The following is a 17,641-nucleotide window of genomic DNA, read 5'->3' on the forward strand; positions in this document are numbered from 1 at the left end:
TTTAGAACGCAGAGAGGACGATGACAAACGCGACAGGGAAATCCCCGCGCAGCTACGCGGGTGCTTGGGGTGGTGCGGAGCGGCCAGGCAGCAAAGGGGCTGGACCAAGGCCGGAATCAGCCCAGCACCAGGCGGCCCGGCAGCAAAGGGGCTGGACCAAGGCCGGAATCGACCCAGCACCAGGCTCCAGCCTCACTGGGTCACCCCAGGGCCCCGGCCGGTCTCGCGCCCGTCGGTGTCTCTCTGGACCGAGGTGGGAGCCGGTCCGTTGAAGAGCCCCGCACCTGTCCACTGGCGAAGACGGAGCACCAAGGAGGGGACCCAGGGGCAGGGCAGGGTCTGAACACTGCACAGGAGAAGCGGAGCCGAGGCTCGCGAGGGGCCCGGGGACCGCAAGGAGGGGACGAAGGGTGGGGCGGGGAGGCGCGGCGGCTGGGAACGTGAGCCGCAGGGGCCTGGCAAACAGAAACTGGAAACGGCGGCAGCCTCGAGAGAAGCTATCGGAACAAAAGCCCCGCGGGGCCCGGCCCACCTTTCCCACGGCGCGCCCCTCGGGGGCGCGGCCCCCCCCGCCCCCCAAGGAACCACACCCCCCGCCGTGTGGCTGCTCCTCTGCCGACGTGTCCTGATTTTGCTTCTGAGGTCGCTCCCTACGAAACACGGACTTCGTGGCGGCCGGGACGCCTCGGCCACGGCCGCGCGGACCAGGGGCCGTCCACGTGGCGCTGTCAAGCGTCGGCATCTGGAAGGACTGAACCTGACGAGCAGCAGACGTAACATCGCGCATCGTGGCCGTTTAACGCAGCGCGTTCCTCCTCGGCGTCTGAGTCTGCCCCCCGCGGGTCAGCCAGGGGCCTGCCCGCCGCCGGCACCGGGACTCCCGGTCACCTTCTAAGGCAGCTTGCTGACCCCTGGGTGCCTGGGGTGTTGGGACACAGAACGAGAAGCCCCCGAGGGGTTTCGGGCCAGGAGGACGGAGAGCTGGACCTCAGCATGGTGACAACGAGGACCCTGAACCTGGGAACGCCAGCCAGGCGCCCCACGTGGCCACTCGAAGGTTTCGAAAGGGACAGGCGTCTGCCTTGGAGACTTCAGCACAATGAAATGACCTGACGACTGGGCGAAAGTCGGGATCAGGAGATCGGGCACCGGTCCGCACCCCGAGCGCTTGCGTGGAGGACCAACCGGCTTAGAGTGCGATTTCAGCCGCGACGTAGAAAACGTGCCAGCGCCCCGAACCCCCTCAGGGCCTTCGGGGGCCGTCGGGGAGGATGGTGGCCTGAGCCCGCGGCAGGGCAGGCGCCGCCCGGCCGGGGTCGGGGGCGCGCCGCAGGAAGTGGCAGGCGGGACAGAGGAAACAGCCCGCGCGAGGCCGAGCAGGCGGAGAACCACGGGGATGTGAGGGCGGTCGTGTCGGGGGGGGGGGGAGGCACCAGGCCGGGGTCACCAGGGGTCAGGCGGCAGGGGGCCCGTGCATTCTAAGAAGGTTGGGGTTGACCCCACGTGGCAGGCAGGCCCGGGGGGAGTGTCCGCAGGGCTCGACCTCTCACGATGCCAACAAAGGACAACAGTGCTGGTCACACCAGGTGTCGCCAGGGAGCGGGCGCAGTGGGAGGGGCTGGGAAGGGGTGACGCGAGGCCGGGGGACTCGCAGGGCCTGACCGTGAGGAGGAGGAGGAGGAGGGCGAGCAGGCCGGCCACCTCGGGCCACCCGCAGCCAGGCCCCGAGGGGTGGAGACTGGATCTGCCGCGAGCAGGACGCATGGGGGGCGTCCCCCTGGGGAGGCCGGGAGCCCGAGCACAGCACTGTGACGCCCGCCCCGCAGCCCTGGCTGTGGGGCCAACGGGGGGGGGGGGGCTGCGGGGAGCCGCGCCACGGCCCTGCCTCAGAGTCCTCGGCCGTCCCCGAGCTCCGCCTGCACCATCGGGGCTCCCCGCTCAGCACGGACGTCGAGGGCCCCTCCCGCGCGATTTTAAGACTCCCAGGGTCATTCCTCAAGGCATTTCTGATTCGCCTCTGCTGCCCAGAGCACCCCTCGGCGCGGCCCAAGCCTGCGGCAGGAGGCCCGGTGCTCCCCCAAGGGGCCCCTAGACATTGGCACAACCCATCGGATGTAACACTTGACAGAAATCTTTGAGATGGAAATATAGCTTTTAAAAAAATTAAATCTAGGAAAAAACATCCAAAAACATAATAAGGACCACGGCGCACAGTCAGCCTGCGTCCTCGTGGGACAGGCGGAGGAACCCGCAGCCCACAGTCAGCCTGCGTCCTCGTGGGACAGGCGGAGGAACCAGGGCTGACCGGGGTCCGGCAGCCGCGCCCCTGGCCACGCAGCTCACAGGCAGCAGGGCAGGAGCCCGAGCCGAGCGCCTGACTCCGCGCCTGCTGGTCCCAGTCCCTCCGCCTCGGCCCAGTGCTGGCCAGTGCGCAGGGCCAGACGGCCAGAGCCGTTCACCACGTGTGGCCTGGGCGGTCACACTGGACCCCACGCCTGGGTTACGGCTCCATTGTGGAAGAAGGGGCCCCACGCTGAGACTGCACAGCCCCCACCCCTCGGCGGTTGCCCGGGGGGAGGGCGGGACCCACGGGCGCGCGGCCGCCGACTCACGTGAGGGACACGGTGAAGTGGAAGCGCTGCCTCAGGCCTCGGAAGGTGACGAAGGACCGGGGCGGGAAGCTCCTGGCGGTCACCTCGCAGTAGGGCCGCTCGAACTCGCCGGCGGGGCACACGCAGCGGAAGCCGCCGACGAGCAGGTTCACGCAGGTGCCGCCGTTCTTGCACACGCCGTTGGCGCAGCGGCCCGAGCGCGCGCTCACCTCGCAGTGCTCTCCTGTGGGGCGAGGGCGGAGGTGAGGGGTCACGCGGCCGGCCGAGGCGGCGGCCAGGCACCCGCCCCCGGAGCCCTCGGTGACCCCGGGGACGAGGCGCCCACCGGGGAGCACAGCCACGTCGGGCGGGCACGGAACGTGCAGGGTCTCACCGGGGGCCCCGGCTCCTGGGGGGTGAGTGAGAGGGAGGTCAGAGGGCCCCCCCGAGTGCCAGGTGACAGAGTCACACCAGCCCCATGCCTCTCCCAGGCCGACCCCGGGGGGCAGAGGCAACGTGTGGCACTGAACCCCTCTTCTGAACACCCCGCCCTGTTCTGAGCACCCTGCTGGCTAAGACCTCCCGAGACATGCCGACAGTGGCGAGAGGGGCTCGTGGGCCCAGCCCGCGCCCGCGCCCGCCGCACACCAGAACCCCGACCGAGACCCTGGCCCGTGCCGGGATCGCGCCGCGCCCAGGGCCACCTCCACGGCGGGCCTCCCGCAGCAGCCGCCCCCCGCACCGGCCCTCACACGGACCCGCCGCCGGCCTGGGACGCTGCGTTCCAGCTCGTCTCCAGGCCCGTCCGTCTCTCCCACAGGCCCGTGCACTCACTGAAGTCCGGTGCCACCGTCCTCCCCAGAGCCCAGCCCCTCCATGAAAGGAGGGTTCCGGAAGCTTCCCCAGACAGACTGGTGAAGCAGCCCACGCTGACCGCCTCTGCCCCCGAGGTCTGTCGGGCCCAGAGCATCTGTCGACTCTGAGCTGGCCACCACGCCCACCAGCAGCAGTCCAGCGGGGTGACCCCCACTCCCCCGGACGAGGATGACAGTCCCCAAGCGGCACGGCCCGGACCTGCTTGCACCACACCCGGTGGACATCGCCAGCCCCTCAAACAACTGCAGACCCTCGGGAGCTTCAAACAGCCGGAAATTCTCCAGCTCCCGCTGACATTCCGTGAATTATTGATCTTTAAATGAACGCATTTTAAAACAGAAGCATCACATCCACACACTTAAAAACAACCCCACTGTACAAACGAGCAGCACGGCACAGGCGGTAAACGTCTCCACAGTTTCCTGAACGTCCCCACAGGGAGAACCGCAGGGGCTGCCGCCCCGGCAGCTGCCCAGCCGGTGGGTCTTGGAGGCCCCTCCGGTCGGCGCACAGTGGTCCTTTCCAAAGGCCGCACAGTATTCCCTGAGGCCGCCCCATCGAAATCTGAATCACTAGTGTTTCCCGTTCTTTTATGGACAGGCGCATAGGCTGCCTGTAGTTCTCTTCCACCGCAAACAGCTTTTCGATGCGCATCTTCGGTGTATTTTAAGAACCTCTCTCTTGAGAAAACTCCTAATGGCACTGAATCAAAGGGTACGCAAAATTTGCGTTTTGATAGATATTTCCAAAGTGCCCTCCCCAACACCGGGCACGATCGACCTGTGAAATACTTTGCATTGCTGACAACTTTGCATTGCTGACAACGGAACCCCAAAAGTGTTTCATCCGCATTTCCCTTCCATGAGGTTCAGCATCCTTCCACGTTTCATTGGCAACAACTGGTTCCTTTTCTCTGACCCGCCCGATAACCCCTGTGCTCGCTTCTATATCCGACTCTTGGTCTCACATGTGCGCTCACAACCACACCCGCGCTCACACGCTCACGCACACCCACACTCTCACACGCTCGCCGGCACTCCTGGCCTCCTCTCCAGGGGGGCGGCCTGCGGCCTTCTCGCATCCTGTGCGTTGATTTTAGATGCTTAGCTCGAGGTGTACTTGGCCTTCGTACCCTTCGAGGTCTCCCGTCTAGACTTGTAAAATGTCCGTGACGCCTGGGAGAGCTTGCCTTTTCCAAGCTCCAGGGTGTCCCATCGGGGGCCGAGTCGGAGCCACCGCGAGGGCTGGGCGGGGCGTGCTCCCCAAACCGTGGCGGGAAACCAACCAGGCCGGCCCTTGGCGCCCTCTGCCTGACAGTCCTACCATCCGGGTTCGGGTCCAGGGGGTCCAACGCCCACCTGGGTGAACGTGAAGCCGCCACCGGCCACCGCCGCTCCAAGCTCTGCCTCTGCAGTGGACCAGGAGGCCCAGACACCGCCGAGCCCCACGCCAGGCCCCCAACCACTTCTCCCCTGGTTTCCTCCCCCTAAAATGCGGGCCTGCAACCCAAGCTTCCCGTAGCCACGCCTGGTTCTCCGTGGGGTCTCCTACCTGGGGAAGCGTCCCACTATATGCCCAGTGAGGCAAAGGAAGAGCCTGGGGGCCATCCCACCCCCCGCGGGCCTTGTCCCACCAACGCCGCCTCCCAGAGACCAGGGCCACTCGCCGCCAGCACCCTGGTCTGTGCCAACCGCATCTGCCCGCCCACGGCGGCCTCCCCTCGGGCCCCTGCACGCACACCGGCTGCCCACGCCTCACCAGCCCAGGTTCTCCGCGACACCGGGGAGAGGCCACAGGAACGCAGGCTGGGCCACGCCCTGGCTCAGAAGCAATCCTGCCCCCTGTAAAGGTGGCCCTCTTCCTCGGGGCCTGGCCCTCAGCCGCGTGGCCAGCGCCGACCACACGGTCTCCTCCTCACAAGCAGCTGGAGGATTCACGGGGCTCACGTAGGTGGCCCCACACACACCTGGTAGGTGTTTGCCACAACCAGCCATCAGAACCCAACGGCGACCATCTTTCTCTGGGCCTGGCGTCCTCCCCGCCGGCCTCGGTGGGTGGCTTCCCTGGAAGGCTTCGCCCCCACCTGGGCACCCGTGACGGACGGGCCCGGGGCCCCCCTCCGGAGAGCGCATGCCCCAGCCGCAGGGTGACGCCCACGGCGTGGCTTCCTGAGCATGTCTCCCCAGGCTCCGCAGCACGGACGCCGCCTGTTCCGGGGACAAGCCCAAGGCCCAGCACACCGTGGGTGCCGGCGAATGCCTCCTGCGTGGGCGGCACACCGTGCCCACCCGGCACACAGCGGGACCCTGCGAATGCCAGACACGGAGGGGCGCCGACGAGGGCCTGGCACGTCACGGCCATGCCAGGGTCCCCCACTGTCAGGCCCGGGCAGGATGCTGGCGCAAAACTGCCAAACCGACGCAGTTCACAGGGGTGACTCAACTGGTTTTGGGAATAGGATGATGTCAGCAATGAAGAATTAATTCCACAGCTGAACGCACCATTTTTATAACAGGCGGTGAGAACTCTGAGTGTCGGGCTTCAGAGGAGCCAGGTCGGCCGGGAAAGGGTCTGACCTCCGGGACCTTCGCTCAGGCCGACCCTTGTGGGTCCTTAGCAGGGTTTCCCGCAGAGTCCACGCAGGGGCGCGCCCCCCAGCTCGCCCCCAGCTTCGTCTCAACCGCACACTAATCCACTTACGTTTTGCTTTAAAATGTACGTGTCCTATGCAGCAAGGTGCTGCCAAACCCGCACGGCCAGCCCTCGGGGGTCGAGCCCCGATCCGCAGCTTCCGCCCACTTGCCCCGCCCCCCAGGGCCAAATCCAAGATCTTGACTTGACACCGCTGAGCGCGGAGGCGGGGAGAGACGTGAAATGATAGCTCGTGATTCTTAAAATCATCTTACCTGAGGGAAATAACGTGGACCAGATTTAGTGAGGCCACATCTTTAATTTTTTCCTACACTTCTTAAAAGAAACGCTAATTTAATGAAATAAGTGTTCCGAGGAGCAAACTATCAAGACTCGACTTATTACCTTTCCTAGAAATTCTCAGATGAAGTAAGTTTAGGCTTCTCCTTATGTCCCAGTATGCCGCTGGAGTCAAATGCTTGCTCCGAGCCATCCTACACCTGGGGAAGCCCCCATCCTCCTCCTATGCCCCCACCATGGAAACGGCCAGCCCCGCCCCCACACCGAGGATCAGGTTCACATGGGCAAACCGAGAGCCTCGCTTAATAATGCATGCATGCAGGAGCTGCCGATGCGGAATCCCCAAAGGAAATCCGGGAAATGGCACCCTCCCCCCAAAAACATTCTTAACAACAAAACGGAAGCTTCAGGAGAAGCCCCCTCCAGCCTCCAAGGCTTCACACACGTCCCCATCACTGACGTCTGCCCCAGGCTTGGGGTTGGGGATGTGGCCTGCCCGGGGACCCCAGGCCACAGTGTCAGAGCCACAGACCCTTGGTTTGAGGGGCTGAGCACCCTGGAAATGCCTCAGACAGAAGGAGCTTAAGCCAACAGCTCACCTGCAGAGTGACCGCTAGGAGCAGAGGGTTATGGAGCACAGGTGTGGCCGACCGAGGCCCCCACCGGGCCGGTTCCTGCACTAACCCTCACAGCACCGCACCCTGGGGTGGGAACTCCTGCACGCCCCACCTTAGACGAGGAAACGGAGGCCCGGCACAGGGTATAAAGCCTACCGTTTTTTTGTAACAAAAATGTTCTTCAAAGATAAAGGAAACGGAGCGAAAAAAACTGGTGCCCGGGCATGGAAACCTCACAGCCGGGCTTTGCGGGAATGTTTGCAGAAGGTGCAGAGAGGTGCGAACACTCACTCGTACCCAGAAAGGCCCAACAGATGCACAGGGGTCTGGGTCCTGGCCTTGGATACCGGGCTGGGCCGGGTGCCGGGGACCGGCGGGCACCTGGTCGGGTCTGTGGATGAGGAAAAGGGTAGCGCGGGGCCTCAGCTCACCGTACAGACGTGTGTGTGTGTCCGTGTGTGTCTGTGCACGCACATGTGTGGTGCGTATGCATGTGTGTGGTACGTGGATGCGTGTACGTGTGTGTGACGTGGGGGGTGTGCACTTGCGTGTGACGGTCACGCAGGCCTGGGACAGGAGGGCAGGGCTGGAACCAGAGAGAAGCTGGTGTGTCCTGTGCCTGCCGACAGCAGCTGCAGAACCAGCCCGCGGGCGCTGCTCCCGGATCAGGGGAGACCGGATCGGGGGAGACCGGAGCGGTCCCGGGCCGGCCAAGAGGGGAGCACAGCTGGGCTGAGGCCCTGGGCCCTGAGGGAGGGCTGGGGACGGCCACGGAGGAGGGGACAGTGGACGGGCACTCGGCACCCCCTGGGGCCTGGATGCTGAGGTCACACAGGAGGGCCGCGAGGAGCATCCTTCCAGCATCCGATTCCTCGAGCTTTTCCTGGAATGAGCTGACACCTTCCTTCAGCCGGCTCGTCCCCCCTCCGCAGCACAGGAAGCCCAGGCCCCGGGCGCCTTGGGGCACCTCCAACTGCCCCAGCGCAGGCCCGGGCTCGGCTTACCAGAGAGCCAGTAACCCAACCCACGTGACGACAGCCCGGCTGTCACCGCGGATGAACGAGCTCCTTCACCGCCACGCCAGAGCGCGAGGGCCTCGAAAGGGAAAAGGAAGGACGAGAGGAAGGCGGACGGGTCAAGGCTAATCGGTCCGCGTCAGTCTGTCTCCGGGGGGGATGCGTGCGGTAATTTTAGTACCAAAGACGTCCAAGTCAGCCCCGGGCCAAGCGTGACAGTTCAGCGTGCCTCCTGGCGATGACACACTGGGCCGTTCTCTGGTCATTTTTCTAGACCTGACTCGTGATGAAAACAAAATTTGAGACGTGTCCAAGTTCTCAACAGGTCAAGCCCTCTCCGGAGAGGGGCCAGGGGCGCGGGGCCTGGGACCCGAGTGGCCTCGGCCTGCCCTGCCCGCTGTCGATGCCCCGGGCCCGCTGCCACAGGGCCGGTCTCCTCCCTGGCGTCAGACCCCAGCGGAGGCGTCCGCCAGCATGTGGGGGTGCTGGAGGGGTCTCCCCCACCAGGTTCCCATCGACGCGTCTCAAGCCGCGAGCAGACAATCACACGGTGCCTGTGGGCGGCCCGTCGGCTGGGCACACCGCAGGCCCTCGAGCGAGTGAATGACACAGTGGGCAACTCCTGCAGGGCAGCAGGCCCGTTCCCAGGGGCCGGGGGCCTGGGCCGGGGGCCGCTGCTTTTTGGAAGGGCCTGAGGCCAGCTCCATGCCATGGAGTGGGGAGAGGAAGGGGTGGACACCCACCGCGACGTGACCTCCTCGGCACAGCGGGGCTCACACCCCACAGCCGGGCAGGGACGGGGGGCCTGGGCGTCTCCTCTGCCTTCCTCCCCGCTCGCCACCGAGCCCCAGCGCAGCCAGGAATGGAGGATTAACACTCCGCAGACAGTCGGGGAGACACCTCCAGACCCTGACGGCAAGGACAGACAGCCACCGGCAGGCAGTGGGGGGGACACCGGGTAGACAGTCAAGTGCCTTTTCCGCTTCACGGCTCTGCGGCCGGATTCTAACTGGGCTGGGGTTCAGACGCGGCAAGCTGGGGCGCACACCCGCCCCCCCCCCCACCCAGGCTGCCAAAAGCCCTCTCTGGCGGCTTCTCCTCGTCGGATGCAAAGACCAGGCTCAGCCGCCTTCCTCCCTCTGTGCCCCGCCCAGCTTCCCTCCCTCTTCCTGCTTCAGAAACACCTGCTAATACTGTAAACCCGTCCTAAGCTCGGTAAACTTCGCGCTGCGTCCCACACTCACAGGTAACGATTTCTCAGCTGTTTATACCAAACACGGCAGCAGAGGACGCGGTCAATGGAGGCGTCTTGACGCTGCCGCTGGTGCGAACCCAGTCTGCCCGACCCCCGCCTGCCTGACCTCCGCCTGCCCGACCCCCGCCTGCCTGACCCCCGCCTGCCCGATCCCCGGCCTGCCCAAACCCCGCCTGCCCGAACCCCGCCTGCCCAAACCCCACCTACCCGACCCGCGCCTGCCCGACCCCCGGCCTGCCCGAACCCCGAACGGCTCTCCGGGAAGCAGCCTGTTCACAGCCGAGGCCCTGGGCCCTGAGGGCGGGCTGGGGACGGCCCGGGGGGGAATGCTGGTTTGCAGGTGGGCCATCGTTTTACGTGTCGGGCGATCAAAGCCCAGGGCGAGAACCCGCACGCCGTGCTGCTCCCGACGGGCTGTTTGTGTCTACGAGCGGCGTGGGCCGCCCCTGGGGCGGTCGCCTTCGATCAGCCAGGACGTCTCGGGGCCGTGGCCGTGCCAGGCGGGGAAGACGAGCCACCCCCCCAGGGGCCGCGAGGCGTGAACGCATGGCCCCTTCCAGACCCAAGTGGTTCACGGCTCACGACTTCCGTCCTAGCGACACCGTCTCCGATAACCGATTAAACCTGACGTTTGGAGCGCAGCGCTTGAAACCTGAAGCCACTCGAGAGGAGAGCACGCCGTTCTACACGTGTGTGTTTTTTTGGGTGACTCTCACCCTGCACCTTCCTCCTCCTCTCCTCATTCGGAGGGCAATACGTCGCTCGGTAGGGACCTCGGAGCTGCTGTGAGGAGCCACTTCCCCCGCCTGCGGCCGGCCGAGGACACGCCGCTCCCCGGACCCCGGCGAGGCTCACGGGCCCGACGGCCCGTCCGTCCTTCGACCGTTTCCGCGGGAGGGGCGTGGGCGGAGGACACCCCCGGGAACGCCCCGGCGTGTGAGCGGAGTCCCCGCACCGCCCCCCGGGGCCCCCCGCCTACCGGTGAAGTCCTGCAGACACTCGCAGGTGTAGCCGCCCTCGCGGCTGCGGCAGCGGCCGTGGGCGCCGCAGGGCCCCGAGTAGCACAGGTCGATCTCGGTCTCGCAGGAGTCGCCGGTGAAGCCGGGCGGGCAGCGGCAGCGCAGGCCGTGCACGGGGTGGATGGGCCGGAAGAGCACGGAGCCGGAGCTGAGGAAGGGCGCGGAGGAGTCGAAGCGCAGCGCAGACACGCACTTCATGTAGTTCTCGCAGGGCTCGCGCAGGCACACGTTGTCGTCGAAGGGCAGCACGCGCTGCGCGGCCGCGGCCGCCAGCAGCGAGCGGTTCAGGTAGAGGCGCTCCTGCAGGTCCTCGGCCGCGAAGAGCCCGCCCCGCGCGCCGGGCCGCCGCGCCGAGAAGGTCACGTTCAGGACGCGGCCGCGCACGTCTGTGTCGTTCTGCACGTTGAAGACGAAGACGGCGTCCTCGCCGGTGGCCAGCACCGCGGCCACGCCCCGCACGAAGCGCGGCAGCAGCGGGGACAGGAACCGCTCCTCCCACATGTCCTCCAGCCGCACGGTGACGCTGTGGGCCAGCATGTCGTCGGTGATGATGGCGACCCGCAGGGTGCAGAGCGCCGTCACGCTGTGGACGCCGTCTGCGGGCACAGGGGGCGGGCGGGGTCACTCGGGGCCCACCCGGGGCTCCCCCACCCGCCCGAGCCCCCCCTTCCCACCCCCTCCCTCTCCCCGCACACCCAGCGCCCAAAAGCACAGCTCCCACGGTGCCCGTCTTGCTCAGAAGCCCCCAGGGCACCCCTGACCGCTCGGCAGGGCGTCCGATGCCCACCGCGACCCGGGCCCTCTGCCCCAGAGGCCCCCACCTCACCCGCTTTGCTCCAGACACGCGAGGACACTGAGCCGTTTTACACCTCCACCCCCGCTCCAGCCGGCAGGAGACCCCGCCTCAATCCCACGCACCCCCGGCCCAGCTCAGACCCCCGCGTCCAGGGCGGTCCAGGATGATCCCGCCCAGCTTGGCCGTGGCTGACACTGTGCTGAAGGCTTCTCTCCCCGCAGCTGCACCCCCCGTACCTCTGCGCCCCGCTGGGGGCACCTGAGCAGATGCCGCTTCAGCGAGACACGTGCCAGATGGTGACGTTGCGCCTCAGCCAGCGCCGGCGAACAGTCACGGAGGAGGTTACAGGGTCGAGCCACAATCAGCCCCGAACCCGGCATCGAAGGCGCTATCGGGGCTGGTGCCCGGGGCTCCCCACGATGGCGACAGAGCCGCCCCTCAGCCTCCCCAACACCCTGACGGGCACGGCCACCCCCCTCCCAGGAGGCTGCCACCGGCCTCCCAGCCCTGCCTCGAACGTGCCAAGGGACCCTGGCCAGGTCGCGACCTTCTGCCTCTGCTCTGATGTAGTGACCACCCCCCTCCGTGTCCGCCTGGTCTCCATGGGGCGCAGAGCCATGCGCGCAAGCCTGTGAGCCCCCCAGCCTGTGAGGCCCGCCCCACCCTCTCGTGGCGTGTGGCCTGTCTGAACGGCGGAGAAATCACACTCCGGAAGCCACAGCACCCTTGGTGCCTGGGCGACTGTCACGGCAAATCTGAGGTTCCGGGAGATTCCGAGAAAACCGGTATCATCCGCCGGACGAGCGAGGAAAACCCACAGGAGGCGTCACGCCCGGGAACACGTGCGGGCGGGCGGGGGGCCCGGCTCCCACGCCGCCGACACCACGGCCTCCGAGTCGGGCGCCGAGCACGCGCTGCTGCCACGCCCGGTCCCCACGACGCGCCGGCAGGGCCGACTCGGAACACGAAAACGCTGTGCCCCGGGTGCGGGAGGGCCACGCGCCGCGGGCGTCGAGCCCCGAGGCCCGCGAGGCCAGGGCTGCTCCGTCCACAGCCCAGACGGCGCGGGCCGCGTCTGCGGATCCCGTGCAGAGGGCCGGGGGCGACCGCCACCGGGAAACGAGGAAAAAGCAGCAAAGGCAGAAGAAAATGGCGACGCCCACGCGGCAGACAGCCCCCCCCCCCCGCCCGCACGGCGGTCGCGCCCCGCCGGGGGCCGTTTATCCCCCTCCCCTGGCACGTGGGCCGGGCTTGCAGCTTGCCTCGGTTTCCCTCCAGCACGCAGCCCCAGCCGTCACCCTGAAATGCCGACCCCCTCTCACCACTCCCTTGTGGCCCCAATGGCACCCGGAATAAGCCGCGTGCCACTCACCCCGCCTTACGGTCCTACGTGGTATGACCCCGTCGCCCTCCCCTCGTCACAGCGACACCCCCGTGGCAGCCCTGCCCCCTCTCCCTGCCCCAGGGCCTCTGCACACCTCGCTTCCTGCCTGCGGCACTGACCTTCCTGCGGCCTCCCCCTCGGCCGTCCGGGTCCCAGCTGAATGGCCCTCATCGGAGGGGCCTTCGGCACCCCTCTCCCCTGCTCAGCCGGACCCCCGCTTTAATCCCACACAGCCTGACATTGCATGTCCTCCCCCCACCCCCACTCCGCCCCCCGAGTCTGAGAGGACTGAGAACCTGTACGTCTAGTTCCTGCCCAGTTCGCCCCGTCTGGTGTAGTTCTTGGCACTCGGAGCTCCTAGATAAACATTCGTGGAGGAGCAGAAGGCGGGGGCCGGGCGGGGGCCGGGCGGGGCGAAGGCTTCCAGTGGCATCCCTTTACCCCCAAGATTGACATTTGCACAAACACCAGAGACTCCGTCTCTGCATGTGAGCTATTTTTCTCCTGGGTCTGTCTGTCTTCTCTCTTTTGCAAAGGCCCCTTATAACAATAGAGGATATAGGATACTGTTTATTTCCTGGTGGCAAGTGTTATGAAACATGTTTTTAATCTTCAACCACAGGTGGATTTGTTCTGGCCCAAGATGCGAAGGTCATGCCCGAAGCCCAGACTGTCTCGGTGCTCTGGGTTACTATGGGTTACCTCTGGGTGGGGCGGGGGCTCCAGGGCCCGGACCCTCCCGCAGGCAGCTCAGGAGGGTACAGCAAACATCTTCACTCAGGGACAAAATGACCAGAAAGAGCATTAAAATAGTAACTCCCTTAACGTGCTGAAAAACAAAATACATCCTTACTATTAACCTTCCTGCTCATTTCTTTCGAGGCCACGGACCATCCTGGACACCCCAGGTCCTGGGAGACGATTTCTGAGTCACCTCGTTGTCCCCGAGCCACAGGGGGGAAGAAAAGATGGCAGAGTGTGTGCCCACAGGAACTTCCTGTAAAACCCCAGACGCCGCACGTGAAGGAGGGACCCGCAGTCTCCACGGGGGGCGGGGCCTCTGGCAAAAGGACGACGTCCCTCGAGGTGGACCCACGCCAAAACACCAGGGGCAGAGGCCTCACCACGGCCTCGGAGGAGCCAGGCCTGCAGGGGCCCGGACAGAGCCACACTTCGAGATTTGGGGCCAGGACGGCCCCGGGGGGCAACAGGGAGGTGGGCCTCCGAGGAGGGATGGCCTCTGTCACACGAGAGGAAACATCCTCCGGGCACGAATGTGAAAACGCAGCCGGCAGGGGAGTGCGCCCGTGTCCTAGGGCCACTGCGCCAAGGCACCGCAGACCACGTGGCCCAAACGCCTGTCCTCTCGGTCTGGAGGCCAGCAGGGTGGTTCCCCGGAGGCCCCGAGGGAGGGTCCCTCCCGCGCCTCTCCCAGGGTCCGGCGGCTGCTGGTCATCCTGATGAATCTCTGCATCATCGTCACGTGGCCTCTGCCGAGGGCGTCTGTGTCCAAATTACCCTCCCAAAGGACAGCAGCCATCGGACCAGGGCCCACCGAGTCCAGGCGGCCTCATCTCAAAGCCTTGATCCCTCTGCACAGGTGCGGTCTCTCTGAGGCTCCAGGTGGGTATGAGCTGGGGGACACTATCCCACCCAGGTGGACATGGGGTTGTGGGGAGACGAGGTCACAGCGGTGGGCGGTGTGTGGGGGTGTCCTCCGCTGCTGCCGGCCTCCTGGGCTCTTGGTGGGGTGGACACAGGACGGGGCCACACCTGCCTGCGGCAGCGCCCCACTGACGTCTCCCCTGGAACTGCCCCCTCGGGCCTAGCCACAGCCCAGGGGGGCACCACTGCTCGTCCCTCACAGATGAGGGAACTCAGCAACAAAGAGCCCGACCAATGAGCCCAGCCCAGGTCACCTGGGCAGCAGGTGGCAGGCCCCGACCGCCTGGGCTCAAGCCCCACCGACGGCGGACGGAGGGCTCAGGAGACCGCGGTCCTGGTCTGGGGGCTCATCGAGGACACAGGGAGGGGAGGACAGTTTCTGAGCACCCGGGGACTTGGGGGCAATGCCGTGACTCTGGTCCACCTGCAATTGGACGTACAGCCAGCGCCGGGGCCATGCACTGTGAGTCTGTCACCCCAGCCCCGTGCGCACCGCGGGCTCAGGAGGCCTCTCCGGCTTCTGCCACCAGCGCCCTGCCAGGCCTGGGTGTCGCAGCCCGTGACATGAGGCCGGCTGTAGCCGCATCCGCAGGGCGATGTTTGCTGTCCAGCCGGTTCGAGACAAAGGCTGAGCTCCTGTCCCTCCTCCTGCCCCCTCCCGAGGCCTCACAACGGGGGGGCCCCAAAGGCAGGGGACTCTGAAGTGGGTCCTGAAGTGGGGTCACTGCTTTCTGAGGCCAGACTGAGGGCAGACGGCAGGTGTGAGGTTGTGATCTACGACCTGGAGGGCGTCTGGTCTCTCTCCTGTATGAATGAGGGAGGCTGCACCTACCACCCCGACTGGGGACATCGCTCGCTTCCCGGGAACAGGGTGACACATGCACTCAGGGGACCCCGGGGCGAACGCCGGCGCCAGGCCGGCCACCACGCGGGGCGCTGCTGCTTGTCCTGCCCCACAGGCGCGCACAAGCACCCAGACGGTCGCACTGGCTCTTGACCTGTCCGGGATTTACCTGGAGTCGCCCTGCGAGGCGCTGGACGTGCGGGCGCAGCCCGGCCTGGCACTGGGGGTGAAGAGGGCAGAGCCGGCGGCCCCTTCCTTCCTGCCCCCACGTGCGCTGTGACCTCGGCGGGGCCGTGGGGAGGGAGGGTCCGCTGCGATCAGAACCCCGGGCCCCCCCACACCCACTGGTGCTGGCGCCAGGCCTGGCAGGCGGTGCTATCTTGGGGGCCCTGGCCCCCAGGCACGGCATGTGCCCTCCCCACCATCATCTGAGCCCCTCGGCCCTTTCTTCCTTCACCTAAAATGACGCTGAGCACCCCCCGCCCCTCCCCCGGTCCCCTTGTCCAGCTGTGCCCCCATTTGTGCTCATTCCCCGTTCAGAGGGGCCGGGCAGGCTCTGGAGCTTACGACCCCTCTCCAGTCCTGAACTAGCTCATCACGTCTATGCTGGGTGGAACCTTCTGGAAGGCTGCACTATAACAGGCCCACTGACCCATAGGAAGGTCCAGCTTGACCCCAAGCCACAGTAGTTGTGGGCAGAGGCTCAAAGTGTGGCCTCGTCAAGACGAAGGACGTTCACTTAAGAGGTAAGAACTGGTTTCTGGAAAAGCTCACCACAGGACGAACACGTGACCCGGATGTCAGGTGGCATTCTAATGCACCTAAACACGCACCCACACCGAAGCCTGCACACGAAAGCCCACCCACCGCGCCACAGCAGCCAAAGCGCAGACCTAACTGGCCCGGCTGATGAGCAGATACACTGTCGTTTTGTAACTCCACTGGCTGGGACGCTAGTCAGCCACAAAAAGAAACAAAGCTCCGGTGCATGCTACAACGTGGCCGAATCTCGAAAACACTGTGCTAAGTGAAGAGCCCGTTTCTGGGGGACGTCCAGAACCGGGTGAATCCAGATGCCCAGCAGGCCGGCGGGACTCGGCGGGGCGAGGAGTGGGGAGTCACTGTCCCATGAGTGTGGGCTTTCTCTGGGGTGACGAACATTCTAGAATTAGAGGTGGTGGTCACACTACATTGTAAATGTGCTAAATGCCACGGAATCGTTCACTCCGAAACGGTTGACTTTGTATCATGTGATTTCACCTCAATTTTAAAAAAAGGAAAAGAGTTAAGAACCGACTCAATCGAAATGTGCTTTATTTTGCATGAGGTCACCCGAAAGGGGATGAGAGATCTTAGAAGGCATCGGAAGAACAACTTCCTTAAAACTCAGGGTGCCTGAGGCCCGAGGAGGGGGTCCCCCGCTGTGAGAGTGGACGGGCGGGAAGCCACGTGTGGCCTTGGCGAGATGCGACGAGCTCGCCCCCGCCCCCCGCCCCGGGACACTGCGGAGGAAATGTGCACACGGGAGGGCCACGCGCACACGGGAGGGCCACGCACACGGGAGGGCCACGCGCACACGGGAGGGCCACGCGCCCGCACTGGACACGGGCCGCCTCTGGCCCGGGGGCCACCCGGGAGTCCCATTGGGCGTCTGCTGCTGCCCTGGTCTCGTGTCACCTCAAGCGCTGACTCAACGGTCCCAGGGTCTGGGCTCACCGAACTCCCTGCAGGGCTGCGGAGTGACCGCCAGGCTACAGGCTGTTGGAGATCGGGGGGCCAGCCCAGGGCCCCGCCCTCCTGGGAGCCACGACTGGGGCTCGCCTCCGCCAACAGGGAGCCCGCCCGGCCTCCCTCTTCCCCACCTGAGCCAGGATAGCGGGCCTGGGAAAACGCGCCACGTTCCCTGAGGCAAAAACTTAATGCCAAATTGGATTTAAGAGCTAGAGAGCAGCCCGCCTCCCTCTCAGCCAAAGGACATCCACCAGTGTGACCCCGTGGCCCCGAGCACCTCCCAAGAGACACACTCAAGTGTCCCGTCCAGTGGCAGCTGGCAGCCCCAGAGAGCCGCACCAAAGACACGGTTCCTAACACACACGCTGGCCGGCCGGGCCTGCCGGCCGCGGGGCGCGGGGCCTCGTGGCCACTGCCGCTCACACGCGGCTCGCTGCCGGCCCTCAGACGGCGGTGACAGGCCGGGCTGCAGCTCCGACTCCGCCGCTCCCCACGCGGCTGCGCGGACGGCACAGTCTCCTGCCACCACCCGGATGGTTGGGCAGGCAGGTGAGCGCTGGCCGGGGCGGGCGGGGGCGGCCGCAGACGGCAGGTGGGCATCCACCTGCGCCACCCCTCCGCCCTTGCTCCGCCCCTTAGCTGAAGCTCTTAGCACGTCTCCCGCAGCACCGGCTGAACAATGCCCGCTGGGCCGAGTCCAGCCCTGGAAGTTTGTTTCTCCAACACGACACGCTGGACTCGTTTGGCCCTCGACCCCCATGCTGGCCAGCAGCGCCTCTGAAACCCTGTCTGTGGGAACCACCGGCGACAAGCTCCCGAACCTCGTGTGCCTCGGTTTCCTCATCGGTCAACCCAGAAATGTCGGGACCTCTGGCCCCCAGAGCCCCGTGAGAACTGCAGGAGCCACTCTACTCTC

At 66.0% G+C, this 17,641-nt stretch overlaps 1 protein-coding gene across 5 annotated transcripts in view; it reads right to left on the reverse strand.

Annotated features, from left to right (window-relative positions):
* CELSR1 (cadherin EGF LAG seven-pass G-type receptor 1) overlaps positions 1-17,641 on the reverse strand; it is a 102,586-nt gene that overhangs the window by 54,181 nt on the left and 30,764 nt on the right. For 4 of the 5 annotated variants that reach the window (XM_036237682.1, XM_036237680.1, XM_036237681.1 and 1 more), the window contains exons 2-3: positions 10,266-10,901; positions 2,613-2,835 (exon numbers count right to left, since the gene is read on the reverse strand). In XM_036237682.1, coding sequence (XP_036093575.1) covers positions 2,613-2,835; positions 10,266-10,901 — 859 coding nt within the window. The remainder of the gene's footprint in view (positions 1-2,612; positions 2,836-10,265; positions 10,902-17,641) is intronic. The other variant, XM_036237683.1, reaches the window with a different exon arrangement.

This window comes from Rousettus aegyptiacus, unplaced genomic scaffold (assembly GCF_014176215.1).
Source record: "Rousettus aegyptiacus isolate mRouAeg1 unplaced genomic scaffold, mRouAeg1.p scaffold_m13_p_2, whole genome shotgun sequence".
In the NCBI taxonomy this organism is placed as follows: Eukaryota; Metazoa; Chordata; class Mammalia; order Chiroptera; family Pteropodidae; genus Rousettus; species Rousettus aegyptiacus.